Genomic DNA, 18721 nt, shown 5'->3' on the forward strand with positions numbered 1-18721 from the left:
GCACTCAACATAACTCTGTGAATGACAATTTTAAAGTAGTAGTATGATTGATACTCTTCGTTTTATTTAGCAATATATTTTTCCTATGCTGGACAACAGATAGTTGAGAGTCAATTAAAATCAGTGATACTCTTCCTCAGAAAGCAGAAACAGTAAATAGGGTATACTTTTTTTTTGTCAAATGGAACAACACCCCAAAAAAATTTGGGAGGAAAGTCTTTATTCAAATAATTCTAGTACATCCAATAGGAAAGCAACCTATCCCTCAAAAAACCCCACCAACTCTACTTTGATAAAAAAAAAAAAAAAAAAAAAAATCAAACAAAGCCCTTGAGTATTTCTAATATCTCAACAGCCTCAGAATTAAAAATATAAAGCATTTTAATAGTATCTTCATAAAAGAAATTTTTATGCTAAAATTCCAAATACTTGTTTTATATTTAAAATGCTAGAGTTGCTTTCATCAAAAACAAAACAAAGCAAAAAAAAAAAAAAAAAAACAATAAAATCAGCTTAAAATAAATTTATTGTACAATACAAAAAGGCATACTGGAAAATAAAAGGTACATTTTTAAATATACAAAGCAAATGAAAGAAAGCTAAATAACACAAATGTTTTAATCCAAACACTAAGGATAAAATGCACAACATTTATGCTAAAAATAAAGTAATTCAGGAAGGATATGCATTTCAAATGAAATGTTAATAATGAAAAAAAAAAACAGAAAAACAGATGTGCTAACTCCTAAATGCTTGAATATCAAGAATCAGTAATGGCATGAAATGTTAAATCCACAATACTGGGTACTTTTCAAGAACTTTATTTGAAAAGGTATTAAAAATACTGAAGGAATCAATTTAAAGAATGTCTTTAAATCTGGCAAAGATTTTTCTTTTTTTTTTTTTTTAAGTAAAGTTTGGAGGCCTATTCACAGTACCTTCCCCCTTCTTCCATACGGATACCCTCCTACAAAATTTCTGGATGCTCATCCTTCACAAGATTCTATACACACATGTTAGGTTAATACTACTTCACTGTTAAGTGTGCATTTGTTCTTTACCAACATAAGTACCAAAAATTAACAACATAATTTTGAAATCTATACATATGGACACAATGGGAAACAAATTTTCATTTTATAAAGTAAAACCACTCTCCAAATGAAATAGTAAAATTTAACACTTTAGAGCATAGAGGAAAAATAAAGCCTTTTTTCTGATCTATCAATTAAGACGTTCCCCAAACTGCAAATGGCTCTGGTGGAAGTCACAGTACAAATGATACTGTTTAAAGGTGTTGGAGAAACAAGCAAGGCCTTCAAAAAAAACCACCACTGCTCTACAAATGGCCAAACCAGAAGCATCCAGTGAGATATGCATTTGTACATTAGAGATGTATTCAAGTAACCATAAAATCCTTGAAAAAATCCTCTAAAACTTAACATATATTTAAATATTTAAATTTAATACTTAACTTAGCCCAAAAAGCTTTTAACCAACACCTTTGCAAGGGAACTTCTTTTTCTAATGTCATAGTCCCCCCAAACACCAGACATCATATGATCAAGTTTTCTGTATATTTGCAACGGTATCTAAATCACTCAGTGAAACCTTTTTTACTACCTTATTTACTTTCATAGATGTTATCTATCACATATTTGCCATGACACTTAAAAACTATCAAGTTCTCCTTCTAGATCATCACTGCCCTCCAAAATCTGTTAAGTTTAAAAATAAATAAAATAGGAACAAAAAACTCCTTGCAGTTATGATAAAGAAATTGTGGGGAAAAAGCAGAGATATCTGGAAGAAGGAAGAAGTGTGAATAGGTCCTACAGAATTTTACAATCACTTTGCCAAGACAAACTTTAAACACTGTAAATTATTCAAAATAATTCTTCTTTTAAAAACAAGTTTTGATTCTCAATATTGCATTTTTATAACCAAACAAAAGGATTCAGATCTAACATTTTAGTAGCTTACTACTATCAGACTGAATTCATTTAAGTACTCTAAGAGTTCAAGTAAAGCTAACTTTGAGATGTTATTATGATTTATCATAAAAGATTAGCATTTGTGAAATTATGATAATAAAAATATTAAAAGCTAAAACCCAAGATTTCACCATTCATACTTAAATATAACATAGAAAAAGTAATGTGGATAATACGAAAATAAAATTGTTCAGGTAAACATTTCACTTGAAGACACTCACTGTTGCTCCTTCTGAGTAACCATTATAGCTTTTTAACAGTGAAACTTCATTATCTTACTTCTGAGATTCTTTGGCTGGAATGTTTTAGTAACATAAGACACTCCTGTACATGACAATTTTGACAGAACAAAGAAGAATTGCAAAGTAAAAAAAGCAAAGACATGATTATATTTTAAAGTGTTTCATAAAATTTAAAATGAAGTTTTAAAAATTTAAAGCCAATCTATCACTAAAAAAATGGCATAAAATGTAAACCTTAAGCTAATTTTATAATCTACTACTATATTAAATAATTTGGGATTCATTAATTTTGCCTTTTTAGTTTTGAATTTAGCATTGAAATAACTTTCTATTGCTCCTACAGACATTATGTCAGTTGTAAAACTGGGAAAGAAAAAACAAAATGTAATGAAACTTACAAGTTCAATGTGTGGGTTTTAGAACCAAAAAATTACATATTTGTTAATATTTTAAAATGAAGATTGTTAAAATTTTAATTATACCATGAAAAATTTAAAGGAATCTTTCCTTTTTGCATCATTAAAGATAAAGCAAATATGCTTTACTTATTTATAAATACTTTTTTAAAGACCAACAAATCCACTTTTTAATCTATTATCTTTATACAAAGATAAAAAGGAAAAAAAGCTTTATGGCTCCAGCACCCAAGGATGAGAACACAAAAAACTCAAATAAATATTTATAGTATGCAAAAAAGCTAAAGATGTTTGAAAGGTTAAATGAAGAACATTCTGAAACTAGAACCCATTTCTTTAGCTTTTCTCTCCCAGACTTTCCATTCTATATACTACAGTTGTAGAGATGTCCTCATTTGACTCAGGTGACACTTTTTTCCACACTGTCTCTTTTAAAGCAAGTTCTTGTTGGAGACTTTCATAGTCCAATGGTCCAAAGGAATGCTAGTTGTTCAAGCAACATACATAATTTATTAGTGCACTTGAGTGAAGAAAGGTCCAAGCTATAAAACGGTATTTTTCAATGAATGTTATTAAAATCTGTTAACATTTTCACCCACCACCATTTGATGTTTTGTTCCATGTTACTCATGTTGACTCTCATGGAAGTTTCTATTCTGTTGGCTTTGCATAATTCTCATATATATTAGAAGTTACTTTGATTGGAACTAACAGTAGGAAAATTTTCTTGGTATGCATTAAAAATAATTTCTATTTCTATTAGCTTCAAGTCTAATTAGGTATTTATTACTATAAAACATTTTATAGATGGGATGTAAAGGAATTTAATTAAAACTCAAAAACAAGTCCTTGTTCCAGTGAATAACTATGAAGACAAAAAAATCTTGTTCCTAACATTTAAGTCCCAACTCTTAAATATCAGCTCTAAAAAAGCAAGTATATGCAATAATATGAAGCCAAACACACTGATAAACAATATTAGTTTAAAGTAAGAGTATCAAGAATTCTGCATTAAACATTTTTAATAGGAAAGTATCTCAACTGTAGTGGCCAATAAAACTTACTATGTGGCTTTCAAAGGTCATTCACTAGTAGTATATAATCCTTTTCCATTTATATATCCATCCACATCAAAATAAACTTCAAGACTATAAGCTAACAAATATTAAGAGTAAAAACAAGGCTTTTTTTTTAAATAGCATGTAGCACTTTCTAATGTTTTCTTGGAACAGAATCAATTCTTTTTTTATTTTTTTAACAGAATCAATTCTTAAAAATATCGCTTAAAATAGGAAAATGGGTGGTGGGGAGGGAAACACTGCTGCTAAGCTAACCAGTTGAAACTTAAATGAAACAACAATATCTTTATCACTGTTTCCAGGATAAAAATGTCAACAATTTGTGTACAGTCCTTTGTGATCAGCAAATATATGAGGCCACTAACAAAGTTCTATTCAAACAGGTGAATCTCATGTTCTCTTAGAAAAATCATAATAATCTAAATAAGAATTTTGCTTACCCTTTGATCACCACCTTCTCTTCGAGGATCAAGTTTTTTTGCAAAGTGTCTCAGATTATCATAGTTATGGAAATTACAGAGAGAAACAAGATCCTATAAATAAACAGAACAAGTATAAGAAGTTGTCTCTTCAATGGCTATTGATTTTCATATTAAAAAAAATCACACTAATACTAACCTAACCTAACTACTATCTCATGGAAAATACCACTGTTATGTTAATAAAGCAGCATGATACATCAAGAAGGGAACTAAAATCAAAACGAGAAGACATGGATAAAATCTTGAGAACACTGCTTACTAGTATGACCCTGGGGGTTACACCATCAATTTGTTTAATTTTCATTTCCTATAAAATAGGCACTATACCAACAGGCCATATGAAAGAACTATTCTATCAAATAACCATAAAGCATCACAAAAATTAAAATAAATATTCTAGTTATAATCTATTGTAATCTATAAGCAATCCAATGTCCTCTAGTTTTTCTAAAATACAAAAAACTGAAAAATAAATCAGAATTTTAATTGAGAAAGTTTTCAGAAAAATTATGGTATTCAATATAGAGTCTAAAAAGTAATAATGTACATAACACCAAAAGCTGAAATATTAGCAAGACTTGGGGAGCAACATAAAATATTGAACTAATCAACAATAGTAACAATTTTACTTTACCAGTGCTTATGTCCTCAAAAAAGAGACTTTCATGGTAGTTTATGGATAAACATGCATATTAACAATGATATATTAAACTATAATAAATTGTGTTGTGCTTTAAACTTAAACCTTTCCAAGTTTATTAACATTAGTTCAACTTTTGAAAACAAAACTTTTTAAAACCATGACAAGTAAAACATCAGCATTCAACAAATGCAATTTTCTGTGGAAATGAGTTATATGGCAGCTATCTGATAAAGCAGTTGAAAGCTACTCGATGAGTAACTGGTAGGTAGGGAGAATGCCAACCATCAAAAGACCACTGAAGTGAGTAAAGAAATAGAATCACTGGATGGTACCACTTACATGACATTATTATACAACATCCACGAAAAACCCACAACTAACATCATATTCTATGGGAAAAAACTTGGGAACTTTTACCCTAAGGTCAAGAACAAGATGTCCACTCTCACTACTTTTATTCTACATAGTACTGGAAGTCCTAGCCACACCAATCAGACAACAAAAGAAATAAAAGGCATACAAACTGGTAAAGAAGAAAATTTCCTCTATTTGCAGATGTCATGATACTATCTATAGAAAACCCTAAAGACTCCACCCAAAAACTACCGGAATTGATAAATGAATTCAGTAAAGTCACAGGATACAAAATCAATATAGAGAAATCCAATACATTTCTATACATTAATAATAAACCACAAAGAGAAATTAAGAAAATAATCCCATTTATTTATTTATTTTCGAAAAGATTTTATTTATTCATGAGACACACGGGGGGGGGGGCAGAGACACAGGCAGAGGGAGAAGCAGGCTCCTTACAAGGAGCCCAGTGCAGGACTCGATCCCAGGACCCTGGGGTCACGCCCTGAGCCGAAGGCAGACACTCAACCACAGAGCCACCCAGGCGTCCCAACAATTCCATTTATAATTGCACCAAAAATAATAAAATATCTAGTAATAAACTTAACCAACGAGGTGAAAGACCTGTACTTTGAACTATAAAACACTGATGAAAAAAACTGAAGATGATACAAAGCAATGGAATGGAAGACACTCCATGCTCATGGATTAGAACAAATATTATTAAAATGTCTATACTATCCAAAGCAATCTACAGATTTAATGCAATTTCTATCAAAATACTAAAAGCATTTTTCACAGAACTAGAATAATCCTAAAATTTGTATAAAACCAAAAAGACTCTAAATAGCCAAAGCGATCTTGAAAAAGAAAAAACCAGAGGTATCACAATTCCAGACTTCAAGTTATATTACAAAGCTATAGCAATCAAAACAGAATGGTACAGGCACAAAAAACAGACATACAGCGGCGCCTGATTGGCTCAGTCAGTTGAGTATCTGCCTTCAGTTCAGGTCATGATCCCAGAGTCCTGGGATAGAGCCCCACATCAGGCTATGTGATCATCTGGGAGCCTGCTTCTCCCTCTCCCACTGCCTGCCACTCTCCCTGCTGTGTTCTCTCGCTCTCAAAATAAAATCTTAAAAAACATCAACAACAACAAAAACCCAGACATACAGATCAGTGAAACAGAAGAGAAAATCCAGAAATAAACTCACAATTATATGGTCAATTAATCTTTGACAAAGTAGGAAACAACATACAATGGCTGAAAAAGATAGTCTCTTCAAGAAGTGGTGTTGAGAAAACTGGAAAGTTACATGCAGAAGAAATGAAAGCGCACCAATTTTCTTACATCATACACAAAACTCAACTTAAAATGGATTAAGGACCTAAACGTGAGACCTAAAAACCATAAAAATCCTAGAAGAGATCATAGGCAGTAACTCCTCGGCACTGGCTACAGCCAACATCTTTCTAGGTAGGTTTCCTGAGGCAAGGAAAACAAAAGCAAAAACAAAGTATTGAGACCAAATCAAAATAAAGAGCTTATGCATAGCAAAGGAAACAATCAACCAAACCAAAAAACAACCTATATGGAAGAAGATACTTGCAAATGACATATCTGATAAAGGGTTAAGTATCCAAAATTGATACAACTCAACATCCAAAAAACAAACTATCCGATTAATAAATGGATAGAAGACAGGAACAGACATTTCTCCAAAGACATGCAGATGGTCAACACATGAAAGTTCAACATCACTCATCATCAGGGTAATGCAAATCAAAACCACTGTTGATGGGAATGCAAACTGGTACAGCCACTATGGAAAACAGTATGAAGGTTTCTTAAAAAGTTAAAAAAAAAAAAAAAAAAAGTTACCCTATGATCCAGTAATCACACAATTTCACATTTACCCAAAGAATAGGAGAACACTGATTTGAGGGACATACACCTCTATGTTTGCTGGAGCATTATCTACAATAGCCAAACTATGGAAATAGCTCATGTCCATCAACAGATGAATAGATATATATATATACACATACACACACTCACATATACATATTCACACAATGCAATATTATTCAGCCATAAAAAAGAATGAAATCTTGCCATTTGCTGCAACATGCATGGATCTAGAGAGTATAATGCTAAGTGAAGTAATAAGCCAGTCAGAAAAAGACAAATACTATATGGTTTCACTCGTATGCGGATATTAAGAAACAGAATAAATATAGAGGCAAAAAAGAAATAAACCAAAAAACAGACTCAGCTACAGAGAACTAACTGCTGGTTACCAGAGGAGAGGTGAGTGGGGGTATGGGTGAAATAAGTGAGGGGGATGATGATGATCAACACTGGGTAATGTAGAGAATTGCTGAGTCACTTATATTGTACACCTGAAACTAATACATCATTATTGTATGTTAACTATATTAGAATTAAATTTAAAACATTGAATCACTGGATGGTTTCATTCTATGACCATTATTTTCATTAAGAAAATATGCTTACATGACAGAAGTGAATTCCCTTGACACTGTTGCCCATCTTATCCAGAGGAGGAGACCAGCACATCATGCCCATGACATTGGGGACAACTAAAAGAATGCCTCCAGCAACTCCAGATTTTGCAGGAAGACCAACCTGAAAATAATTTGAAAAAAAGGATATTGATGTGAATATTTAAAAAAAAAAGAAAAGTTATACCCAATAATAAGGGAACTTAAACTTACTATGGTTTACATATACACAGAATTCCAACATTACAAATGTATTTTTCGACATGTTTATAATACAATGAATGAGAAAACACTATGGAACGGTTGAGATATATTTGAATATGGAAAAAAAATCTGAAAAGACATACTCTAATATTAAAGTAGATTATATCTAAATTGTGGGGTGTGCATGTCTTTATTTTACTCTTTTGGACTATATTTTTTAATTCTATAATAAATATGTAATAAAGTATAAAGCATTACTTTCAAAAAATATTCTATGACTAGAAAACAATGAGAAATTATAACTTCTGAAAAGATTCTAAAAAAAAAAGATTCTCTGCATACTGTCAGAGAATTGTCTGAGGAATAGAGAAGATTAATTCAAATTAATCCTCTTCAAAACTTTTAAGTTCACATTATGGAACACTTGACAATAATTATGATAAAAGACAAAATTAGTATCATCAGGATAGTATTCACTAATGGCTTACTAACATTCAGCTACTAAATACCTATTGCTAGAAGTAATTTTGTACAGAATCTAAGAAAGAAAAAAAAATCATCTGAATGGGATATACCAATTTATAAGGAAAACAAGATACAAGGGACAATGGTATGAATATAATAAACAAAATCTAGACTGTGAGAAACTATAGGATAAACGACCTACGTTTTTCAACTAAAAATAACAAGTAAAAACATCAAGGGGAAAACCATAGATTTAAAAAATAATAATAAGAGGAGATACAACTATCATAGCATATGGCCCATATTTGCATCCCAAGTCAAGGAAATTATAAAATAATCAATCCGGATCATCTGAACACTAAATTCTTGATGATATTAAAGATTAAGATATTATCTTTTTAAAAATGTAATAATGCTACTTTTTTTTTTTAAGTCCTTATTTAGAATTACATATTAAACTATGGCAGGGTGGGGAATAAAGATAAACAATATTGGTCATATAATGATAATTATTGAGGTTGAGTAGTGGGTAATGTTAAATGCATTTCTCTATTTTTGCTTTAAAATTTTCAAATAAAATTCTTTTGGGACCCTGGGTGGCTCAGTGGTTGAACGTCTGCCTTTGGCTCAGGGCGTGATCCCAGAACTCCAGGATCGAGTCCCACATTGGGCTCCATACTCAGCAGGGAGTCTGCTTTTTTCCCTCTGCCTGTGTCTCTGCCCCTCTCTGTGTGTCTCTCATGAATAAATAAATAAAATCTTAAAAAAAATTTTTTTAGGGCATTATGTCTTCACATAGGCAGAATGAGGTAAGAAAGTCTATACATTCATTGCACAAGCATACACAAATGTTCACAAGTGTACAACAGAGCCTAAAGCAGTATATTTTGTTAACTTAAATATACTTTAAGTGCTTTAAAAAATCTATAACATAACCAAAGATATTAAACATTACAATTATGCGTTCCTTCTGAACTTAAGGAATTCTTGAGATATGTAATCGCCATAATGCTAAATATTTAACAAGAAAAAGCAGATAATGTCTGTACCAACCCTGTTACATTGGAATGCCTTGTAAGTACAAGTGATGAGGTCCTATAAATTAAACTTCAAGTTCTTTAGAATATCTGGCAGACTGCTTAACTCTATTCCTTACCAAGTCTGTAACAAATTAACCTTGAAAAAGTGTCGTCTCTCTCTCTCAAAAATTAATGTCTGCTTGAGAACCAAAGTTCAAACAGTATTTTTAAAAGAACTAGTCCAGACTAGTTTCTAGCAAGAGAAAATTAAGATTAAACAATTACTTACATGGAAGGCAAACTGCCCTGAGAAATCATACATGCCACAGGAATGCATCAAACTTAGAGTATTTCGAACTGCTTCAGGGCTCAGTACTCTCTCACCAGTAATTGGACAGAAACCACCATTAGCCAGTGTTGCAGCCATCACGCTGGCTGATTCACAAGTTACTTCAATGGAGCATAGCTAAAAGGAAGAAAAAACTGAATTCTAAAAATTTAGGTTCACATTATTTTTCATACTACAGTTGACTTTTAAGGAAATCTGGGTTTTTTTGGTATCTCATACAGATCTGTAATCTTTCTTCCAAGAAAAATTTTAATATAACTTGATAACATTCCAAAGATTTTAGTTTGAACAAAGCTCAAGCCCCTCTAAGGTTTACTGATTTGCCCAGTTATCTGGTCTTTTAGACTAGGCAAAACAAAGAGCCAGCCCCTAAGCACTAAGATTTATAATTGCCCCAAGAGATATTCAAAGTTGCTTAAATATTAATACTTACTATTGGATACACTAACAATTATTTTTTAAATCAAAAGAAAAAGGAGGAGTCATGATATATTTTTAAGATAAAGCAACATACATTAGTATTATGATAGCATCTACAAGAAAATTGCCACTTTAAGAAAAAAAATTGCTAAAATGCCTGACATTTCACACTATAACAAAGCTCAGCATCTCCACATAGCAATATGCAAAAAATTAAGGGAAGATAACTCTAAGACAGCTCTAGCCTGGATACTCTGTGTGCCTAAATCAAAATGCTACCTTTTAAACCATTTATTAATAATCAAATATTTATTTGATATTGATTATGGGTGATGGATAAACTATGATGAATTTAAAAAGGCAAAGTCCAGGTACAGTACAGTTTGAAAATTGTGCATTTAAATGTAATCAAGGGGATCCCTGGGTGGCTCAGTGGTTTAGCGCCTGCCTTTGGCCCAGGGCGTGATCCTGGGGTCCCGGGATCGAGTCCCACATCAGGCTCCCTGCATGGAGCCTGCTCCTCCCTCTGCCTATGTCTCTGCCTCTCTCTCTGTGTCTCTCATGAATAAATAAAATATTTTAAAATAAATAAATAAATTAATTTAAAAAATCAAAATAATACAAAGTTTTGATTGTGCAAAATAATGCATGGTTTACCAGAGCAAATCCAAATTTACTCATAAAACTGAAACAATAATTATGCTCCATTTTAGTTTTCCTCAACAGCAACCAAAACTGTGGGGGCTGGAGGAGGAAGGAGAGGAGAAAGAGGATAAGAAGGGGAGAAGAAAAGACTGGATTCTCAACTTGCAAGTTTTACAAGAGGCCCAAAGGTGTTTGGAAACAGCAGGAAGGAAAACTAATTCACTACCAAGCATTAGGAAACTGACTGGGAACCACTTATGGCTTTTACTTTTGCTTATCTATATTAAAATCTCGTCCCTTTTTCTTCAAAACTACCAAACCTACTTACTATACTTAACCAGACAGCAAAGACTTATAGGAGATCTAATCATGAAAGGCTTTCTAAAATCAGTAAGATTTAAATTCCTATGATCATTTCCTAATTTATACTTAGTATTAATTGGAATTTTGTTTGTCATAAGATGATATACTAATTTGACAAATCCCAATTTGAGAGCACTTCCTGATACCCTGAATGTTCAATTACATACAGCCCTTCTCCAAAAATATAAGGCTTCTATGGCCTTCTCTTGACTTTTGCCCAGAAGTGCAGACATTTCACATTAGTAGCATCTATGCTGTAACAGCCAAAGTATGTATACCAAAGGAAAAGAAACATTATGTGTATAGAAGAAATTCATATGGGCTGGAGGAAAAATAAGGGCTACAGGATAAAAGTAACTATGATGCTATATTTTATTTAACACTTTATAGCTTCAAAGAAATTTCACATACATTAACTCAGGCTGTCTTCAAGGTAATGCAGAATGTTAGGACAAGCATGTGCTACACATAATCAAACTAGGCCTAAGTAACTGCAATTAGGTCATATGGCTAAAAAGTGGCCAGATTAGGCCTTGATTTTCTATTAATAGCCTGTATTCTTGACTCACAGTTCTTCACATCAGCAGGTGAAAAACTGCCATCAAAATCTATTGCATTATCAACCTCTCCTATATATTTTTTAAGATTATTACAAAACTGAAATTCAAGTACTTCTTTAAAAGTAAAGACAGACAAATGTAAGGTTAACTAGAAATCGATACTAATTAATTAGTTACTACGTAGTTTAAATTGGTCCATCAGAGGCACCAATTTATTAAATTACAGATTTAATAATGAACTGAACTGAAAACACAAGGAGAAAAGAGGGATGTCCAGGGAAGCTATTTAAAACTGAGTTCTGGAGCACTCAGGTGACTCCGTTGGCTAAGCTTCTGTCTTCAGCTCAGGTCATGATCCATCCTGAGATGGAGGCCCCACATTGGGCTCCCTGCTCAGTGGGGAGCCTACTTCTCCCTCTCTCTCTCTCTGCTCTTCCATCCCCATCATGCTCTGTCTCTCTCTCAAATAAATTAAAATCTTAAAAAAACCCACAAAACATAAGTGAGTTCTATAACCACAGCAATCTATGGGAGTGGCCCACCTCCTTCCTGAATGTAGAGAGCTACTTTAACTTAGAAAAAACCCATCATGTGATACTGCAAAAATGAATTAACTGAAAGAAAAACTACTTTAAGATGCTATGAACCCTCTGATAAAAAAAACAAATCCTCCAAACAATATTGAAAAGTTAAGAAATCAACTTAGTCATAATAAGGATAAGCCAATTTCTGGAGTTACACATCATTTTTGACACTTCTTAAATATAATGTTTGTTGTTGTTGTTTTAATATAATGTTTGTATAGAAAAAAACTCCCTATATCTTGAGGCATAATATATTTTAGGAGAAAAAGACATGAAATTATCTTTCATGAAGGCTTTTCTTTTTGAATGTCAATGATAAATGTATTTTATCTTAAGCTGGAGCCATGATTTCAGACACCTATATTCTGCAAAATGTCACAGACTCACTTCTAATTCAAAGAGTTAAAGTAAGTTACCTGGAAATAGAAGTCTAATATACCAACCATGTCTGTGCCTTCTGGAAAACACTGGAAAAACAAAGACAATTAAAAATAAGAATATACGCACATAAAACATACATAAAGATTAAATTTAAAATGTACACAAATATTTCATCTTGAGAACAAAACAGCACATAATCTATAAAAGAGTGTAAATGTGAAATATGAAGAATGATAAAGTAAAACTATATCACATACAGATTTCTAGATACTAGTTTAACAATGACATGCTGATTCATAATTTATAAACTAAAGTACTGGACTACCCTCTTAAAATTTAAAAAGTAAATATAATCAGCAAGTCTGGCATTACACTTTTGGAAAAATGGGCTAATCCTTAAGCAAAACTTGCATTAATATAACTAGTCAAATACTTGAATACTGCCAGATAGCAAATCAATTTAATATTAACATTTTGATACCATTAACTCAAGAGTGTCTTGTAAAAACTTCTGCACCTTAAATAGTAGTAAGTTGCTTAAAAGCTATTGTTGAGTTCTTAACATACATCTTTATGTTTTATTTAATAAGTTAAAATAGAAACAAAATTCAAAAACCTTTTTTTCTTTCAGGTAATATCCTATTGCAAAATTTCTATCTCCACTTTCTCTTTCAGACTGAAACCTAGGAGGAAAAGAAAATAGCTTTATTTATTTATTTTCTGTAAGAGTATGACTATACCGTAGTTTAATTTGTATAGCAAAGTACAGTATAAAGAACACTGATCTAAGAGTCAAGACTTCTGGGTTCCAGTCCCAGTTCTGTCAATAGGCTATGTGTCTTGGGGAAGTCATTTAAGTGACAATTCTTTCAGTCTTAACTTCCTCAGCTGTAAAAGGACTTAAATGAGCTAAGTCTCTTTGAAGTCTTCACATTTTGTGAATAAAGAAGCTAATTTAAAAATTATTAAATATTCCACTATTAAACAATATACTAAAAAGTTGCAACATCTTCTGGATCCTCCGAAAGTACAATAATTAATTCCAACTGAGGGAATCCATGGAAATTTCACTGAGAGAGGGATACATGAAATGGGCCTTTAGCTATTTGTTGGATTAACAGATCTCAGGGGTAAGCCTAGGTAGTGGCAAATTCCATGCAGCATAAACAAAGTTACAAGTATAAAAGGCAGGACTTCACTGAATAGAATGACACATGTTCTGACGTATCTGGGAAATAGGGTTCATGGAGAAGAGTGGAGAAACATCAAACTAGCAAAGGGGACTAGGACATTATCAAGACTAATAGATGCTAAAAATGGCTCCTGATTGCCAACAAAATGAAAGCTTAAGGGCTTTCAATCAAATTATCTTGTCAGAACTGCATTTTAGAAGGAGAACTATGACATCATTTGGGAAAGGAAAAAAAAGAAAGGATGAATGATATTATTAGGAGACTGGAGTAGTAAAGAGCCACCAAAAGCCTAAACTTAGGTAGTGATGATAGGAATGGAAGGAGATGTATGATCAAACACGAGAATAGTTTGGCAAGTCTTCAAACCTGATGGGAAAGAGGAGAAACAGGGTGAATGAAGTCTGGTACAAAAGTCTAGATTTTTAATGCAGTCTACTGAAAGGATCGTGATACCAACTGATGGGAACCTGGAACAAAGAGGAGTTTGAGAAGAAAGAGAGTAAGTTTTAATTTAATTCATTGGCAGTACATTTAAGAAATCAACCTACAAGGGTCTAGATGGCTGCTGACAAAAGAGCTGAGCATGACACTCTATATGGCTGATCATGGAGTGGGAGGTGGCAGTCCCCCCTAACTACGCATTTTAAGGTTTCTCTGGTTAGAAAAACAATGCTGGATGTGGAAAAGCTCTTGAAAATAAACTTGTCAACTTGCCATACCTTTAAAAAAAAAAAATCAACATAATGTACTAACTACTCAGCAATTATCACAGCACCTAGCATATAGCTCTGTTCATCAAACACCATATCAAGTGTCTATTATCTGCCAAATAACAGAAATACAAGTGTGAACTGGAACATATTCTATCCAGGTATAAAGAAGATCAGAATCTAATAGTGGTGATAAGGCAGAGAGACATAGATTAAACACAATTAAATATGGCAATATGAGAGCACATAAGAGAGATGAGATGAGATTCATGAAAAACTTCCTAGAAAAGATACTTAAGCTGATGAATAAAAGTTGGAGACAAACTTGAAACTTTTCCCCTCCTGAAGTAGTACAAAGTATTACCCGGTTAGTATTCATGCCAAAACTGTTTCAACTTTTAACCATAGGAAACAACCAGACCTACTCAACATGGGGAATGAATATCCACTATAGCCCATGGGGCAGATGCTGCCTATTTTTATAAATAGTTTTTTGGAACACCATCTCATATGGTCTCTGGCTGCTTTCCTACTAAAACAGTAGAACGAGTAGCTGCAACACAGAGTCTATATAGCCCACAAGTCTAATAGATTTACTCTCTGGTCCTTCACAGAAAGTGAGTTAATTCCTGCTTTGTAAGACAAGTGATTGGCACTCCTGAAAGAAAGCCATTTAATAAAATTTTATAAAGCAAGGGTGTAGGGCAGGGGAACTCTTCTATTTTAATAAAGCAAAAAAGACATAAATGTATTGCATGAGCTTTGATTAATTCCTGGGGAAAAAAGGCCAGAATAGGCAATTAGGGGACAATTGAGGACATTTACATATTAATGGTACTTTTAAATTAATGTCAATGATCTTCAGTATGTTGACAGTATTGTGGTTCTGTAGAATATCCTTATTCCTAGAATACACATGTTGAGTTATTTAAGAGTGAAATATTATGGTATCTATACCTATTTCTATTAGTTCAGGAAAAAAAATCTATCACTTACATGTATATTTACATATATGTACATATACAGAGAGATGCACATTTTTAAATGCCTCTATTTAAAGAGTTTAAAGAAAAGCAGATAAGACAAAATATTAAGCAGAAAATATGGGTGAAAGATATCCAAATATTCATTGCTTATTCTTTCAACTTTTCTGTAGACTGGCAAACTTCAAAATAAAAAATTGGGGTGAGGGATCCCTGGGTGGCGCAGCGGTTTGGCGCCTGCCTTTGGCCCGGGGCGCGATCCTGGAGACCCGGGATCGAATCCCACGTCGGGCTCCCTGCATGGAGCCTGCTTCTCCCTCTGCCTGTGTCTCTGCCTCTCTGTCTCTCTCTGTGTGACTATCATGAATATATAAAATCTTAAAAAAAAAAAAAAAATTGGGGTGAAAGTCATTAGCCAAGGACAGGTAAGATAGGGGTGCCTGGGTAGCTCAGTCAGTTAAGTCTCTGCTTTCTTGGTTTCAGCCAGGTCATGATCTCAGGGTCTAGGGATGGAGCCGGGTTTCAGGCTCCACAACTCAGCTTGGAGTCAGCTTGTCCTTCTCTATCTGCATTCCCCTCCCCCAACTCAGGCACATTGGCTCCTTCCTTCTCAAAATAAATAAATAAAATCTTTAAAAAAAGAGAGAAGACATGTAGTACAAAGAGAAAACTAAATATCACTAATTTAATGTAAAGTTGGGGTCCCTTCTAATTCTATAATTACTCACAAGAAGTTTATCAAAACTACTGAAAAGCATTTAAGGGTTCTCCCTCAGGTAATTTAGAATTAATTTCCCTCTAATGACCAAATTTTAAGTATTTATTCACTGAAGTAAGCTCTAGGACCAACAAAGGAAAACAGATGAATTCTAAGTATACTGTGTATTATAATATAGAGGGAGGGGAAAAGGGAAGGAGAGAGGAGGGACAAAACAGTATTTAAAATAGAATTCTATAATCCACATATTTTTGTTAAAGAGGCTTGGCCTATTTATAAAAACTGTTTGTCACAAATCAGACTCACGTTGCATTACTGAATCCAACATATTCATTGCCAGCCATCTTATTCAAAAACTGCATCACCTATAAACCAAAATTAGAAAGTATTAGTCAAAAAACAAATAAATAAGGAATATAAATACAGCTTGAAAACAATTCCACATTGCACTTACATAGTCAAATTTTTCAGCATTATTCACTCCTTGCTGCAAAGAAATGAGACAAATATATTAATATAGATATCACCCCACAGTTAAGTTTTAAGTGAATATAATATCAAAATTTCAAAGTGCTATCATTATAATTAATATACTGTGCATTAGTACTTTTAAGACTAGGAAATACTTCTAAAATAATTTAATATTTACATAAACTTTTTACATGTTCTTTTATTAACACCAATATGTTGATAATGGAAGGGAATGCTTTATTTTAAGTATCTTTACCCAACCCAAAGTTAAAAAATTTTAGATACCCCAAATTCCCTTATCTTTCATGACAACATAAAATATTCTAGAACATGTCATTTAATTTCATATTTAAAAAAAAAACTTAAAATAAAGTTTCACCCTTAGAAAAGAATTGAGTATTTATAAATTATGGTTTTCAATTAAGAACAATCTACTCATATTTTTAAAATAACCTTAAACCAGCATTAGAGTTAGAAGAATGAGTTATGTTGCAAAACTAATCTTTTATAATTCTAGTATATGCAAACATTCTGAATACATTTTGCTAGTGTAAAGAAAGCTCTACCTTTAATATCTCATTTGTTTTAACAATACTTGAACTAAATATATATTCCGCAGTCTCTAAAAAATTAGCTACATATGAATTTAGCATTATGCCAATTCAAAGCATGGAAGATGTATTGTTTCATCACTTCTATTTCTGACATGTTAGCTACTGCAAATGTCAATAGGAAAAACCTATGTAACGTAGATCAGTTCAAGTAGCCAAATGGTTTCATTTTACCTCGGCGAAGTTTACAAAGCAGTAAGATGTAGATCTGAAATCAAACGTATTAATTGGTGATGTGCACCCAATAGAAACAATACATCTCTAATTTTTAAAACAGGCTTAAAATAAAATTTGACAACTAAAAATTTAAAAACAAATTTCTTAGCTCTCAAAAATTCCAAAACATTACATTTTAAAATTTTATTATGAGGGGGAAAACTGTACCAGAGACTTATATAACTGAATAAAGCCAGGTTCATCCACTTTACAAATGGACTGGAATGTGACTGATCTGTGAAACCTTAAAAATCAACTTATTTAAGAAAGGATGTCAATCACATATACAATCAGTAGCTGAAAAGAACAGACTGTATCATCAAAATTAGGCATTAGCAAAGCTTAAACAAGGTAAGAATAATTTAGCTACCGCCATATTATAATCACTATCTATGTATTTTCTCTAAAGTACCCTTTGACATATTTTAAGTTTTCTTTCCTTATAATACACCAGAATTCAAAATGTAGAAATGTAACTCCAAAGCTGTTCAATGAAAAATAATTAAAAGAAGAAATTACCAACTTCATTGAACTGTTGCAGTTGTCAAAATATTCCATAGATCCTAATGCTGTAAAATATGTAACAACATTTAAACCACAAAAACCTTTTTAACCTTTGAAAAAGAAAAAAAAAAAAAAAAAAAAAAAAAGAAGCAGCAACTCTTTTGGAAAAGGATCTCAGCATTTGTATTGGGATGTTACATGGATAATTACCATTACACAATTAATCAATGTAAAATAAACAAGTTATACTGAACTTTCATTCTCTGACCTAAACTGTGCCCTACAGAACAAATACAAATTTTCTTTATTTAGCTGTCATGGTTAATAAAAAGAAAAAAAAAAAAAACTGTTTCAACTCCAGGCTATGGTCACATGCTTGGTCTACTTTGTAACTTTCTACATTAAAGCACAATTAAATTTTGCTTCTATGCTGTCTTTAAAAACAATTGATATTTACTAATGTCAATCATTATATAACATTTTGGATAAGCTACTTGAAATGTCTTAGGCAGATTATATAAACGAGCAAAATAAAGTGTTTAACTGATTTTTCTTGACCCAAGAAGGTCTCGCCCCAAAATTT

General features: G+C 32.3%; 1 protein-coding gene across 3 annotated transcripts in view; it reads right to left on the bottom strand.

Annotated features, from left to right (window-relative positions):
* The window catches only part of GLS (glutaminase), a 74972-nt gene that overhangs the window by 25185 nt on the left and 31066 nt on the right, over window positions 1–18721 (bottom strand). The window contains exons 8-15 of one of the 3 annotated variants that reach the window (XM_072742886.1): window positions 16791–16823; window positions 16643–16701; window positions 13349–13415; window positions 12768–12818; window positions 9720–9896; window positions 7735–7866; window positions 4172–4264; window positions 509–3135 (exon numbers count right to left, since the gene is read on the bottom strand). In XM_072742886.1, coding sequence (XP_072598987.1) covers window positions 2989–3135; window positions 4172–4264; window positions 7735–7866; window positions 9720–9896; window positions 12768–12818; window positions 13349–13415; window positions 16643–16701; window positions 16791–16823 — 759 coding nt within the window. In that variant the 3' untranslated portion in view covers window positions 509–2988. Of the gene's footprint in view, window positions 1–508; window positions 3195–4171; window positions 4265–7734; window positions 7867–9719; window positions 9897–12767; window positions 12819–13348; window positions 13416–16642; window positions 16702–16790; window positions 16824–18721 lie in introns of those variants that run through there. The other 2 variants (XM_072742887.1, XM_026002648.2) reach the window with 2 other exon arrangements.

Source organism: Vulpes vulpes, chromosome 16, assembly GCF_048418805.1.
Source record: "Vulpes vulpes isolate BD-2025 chromosome 16, VulVul3, whole genome shotgun sequence".
Lineage (NCBI taxonomy): Eukaryota > Metazoa > Chordata > Mammalia > Carnivora > Canidae > Vulpes > Vulpes vulpes.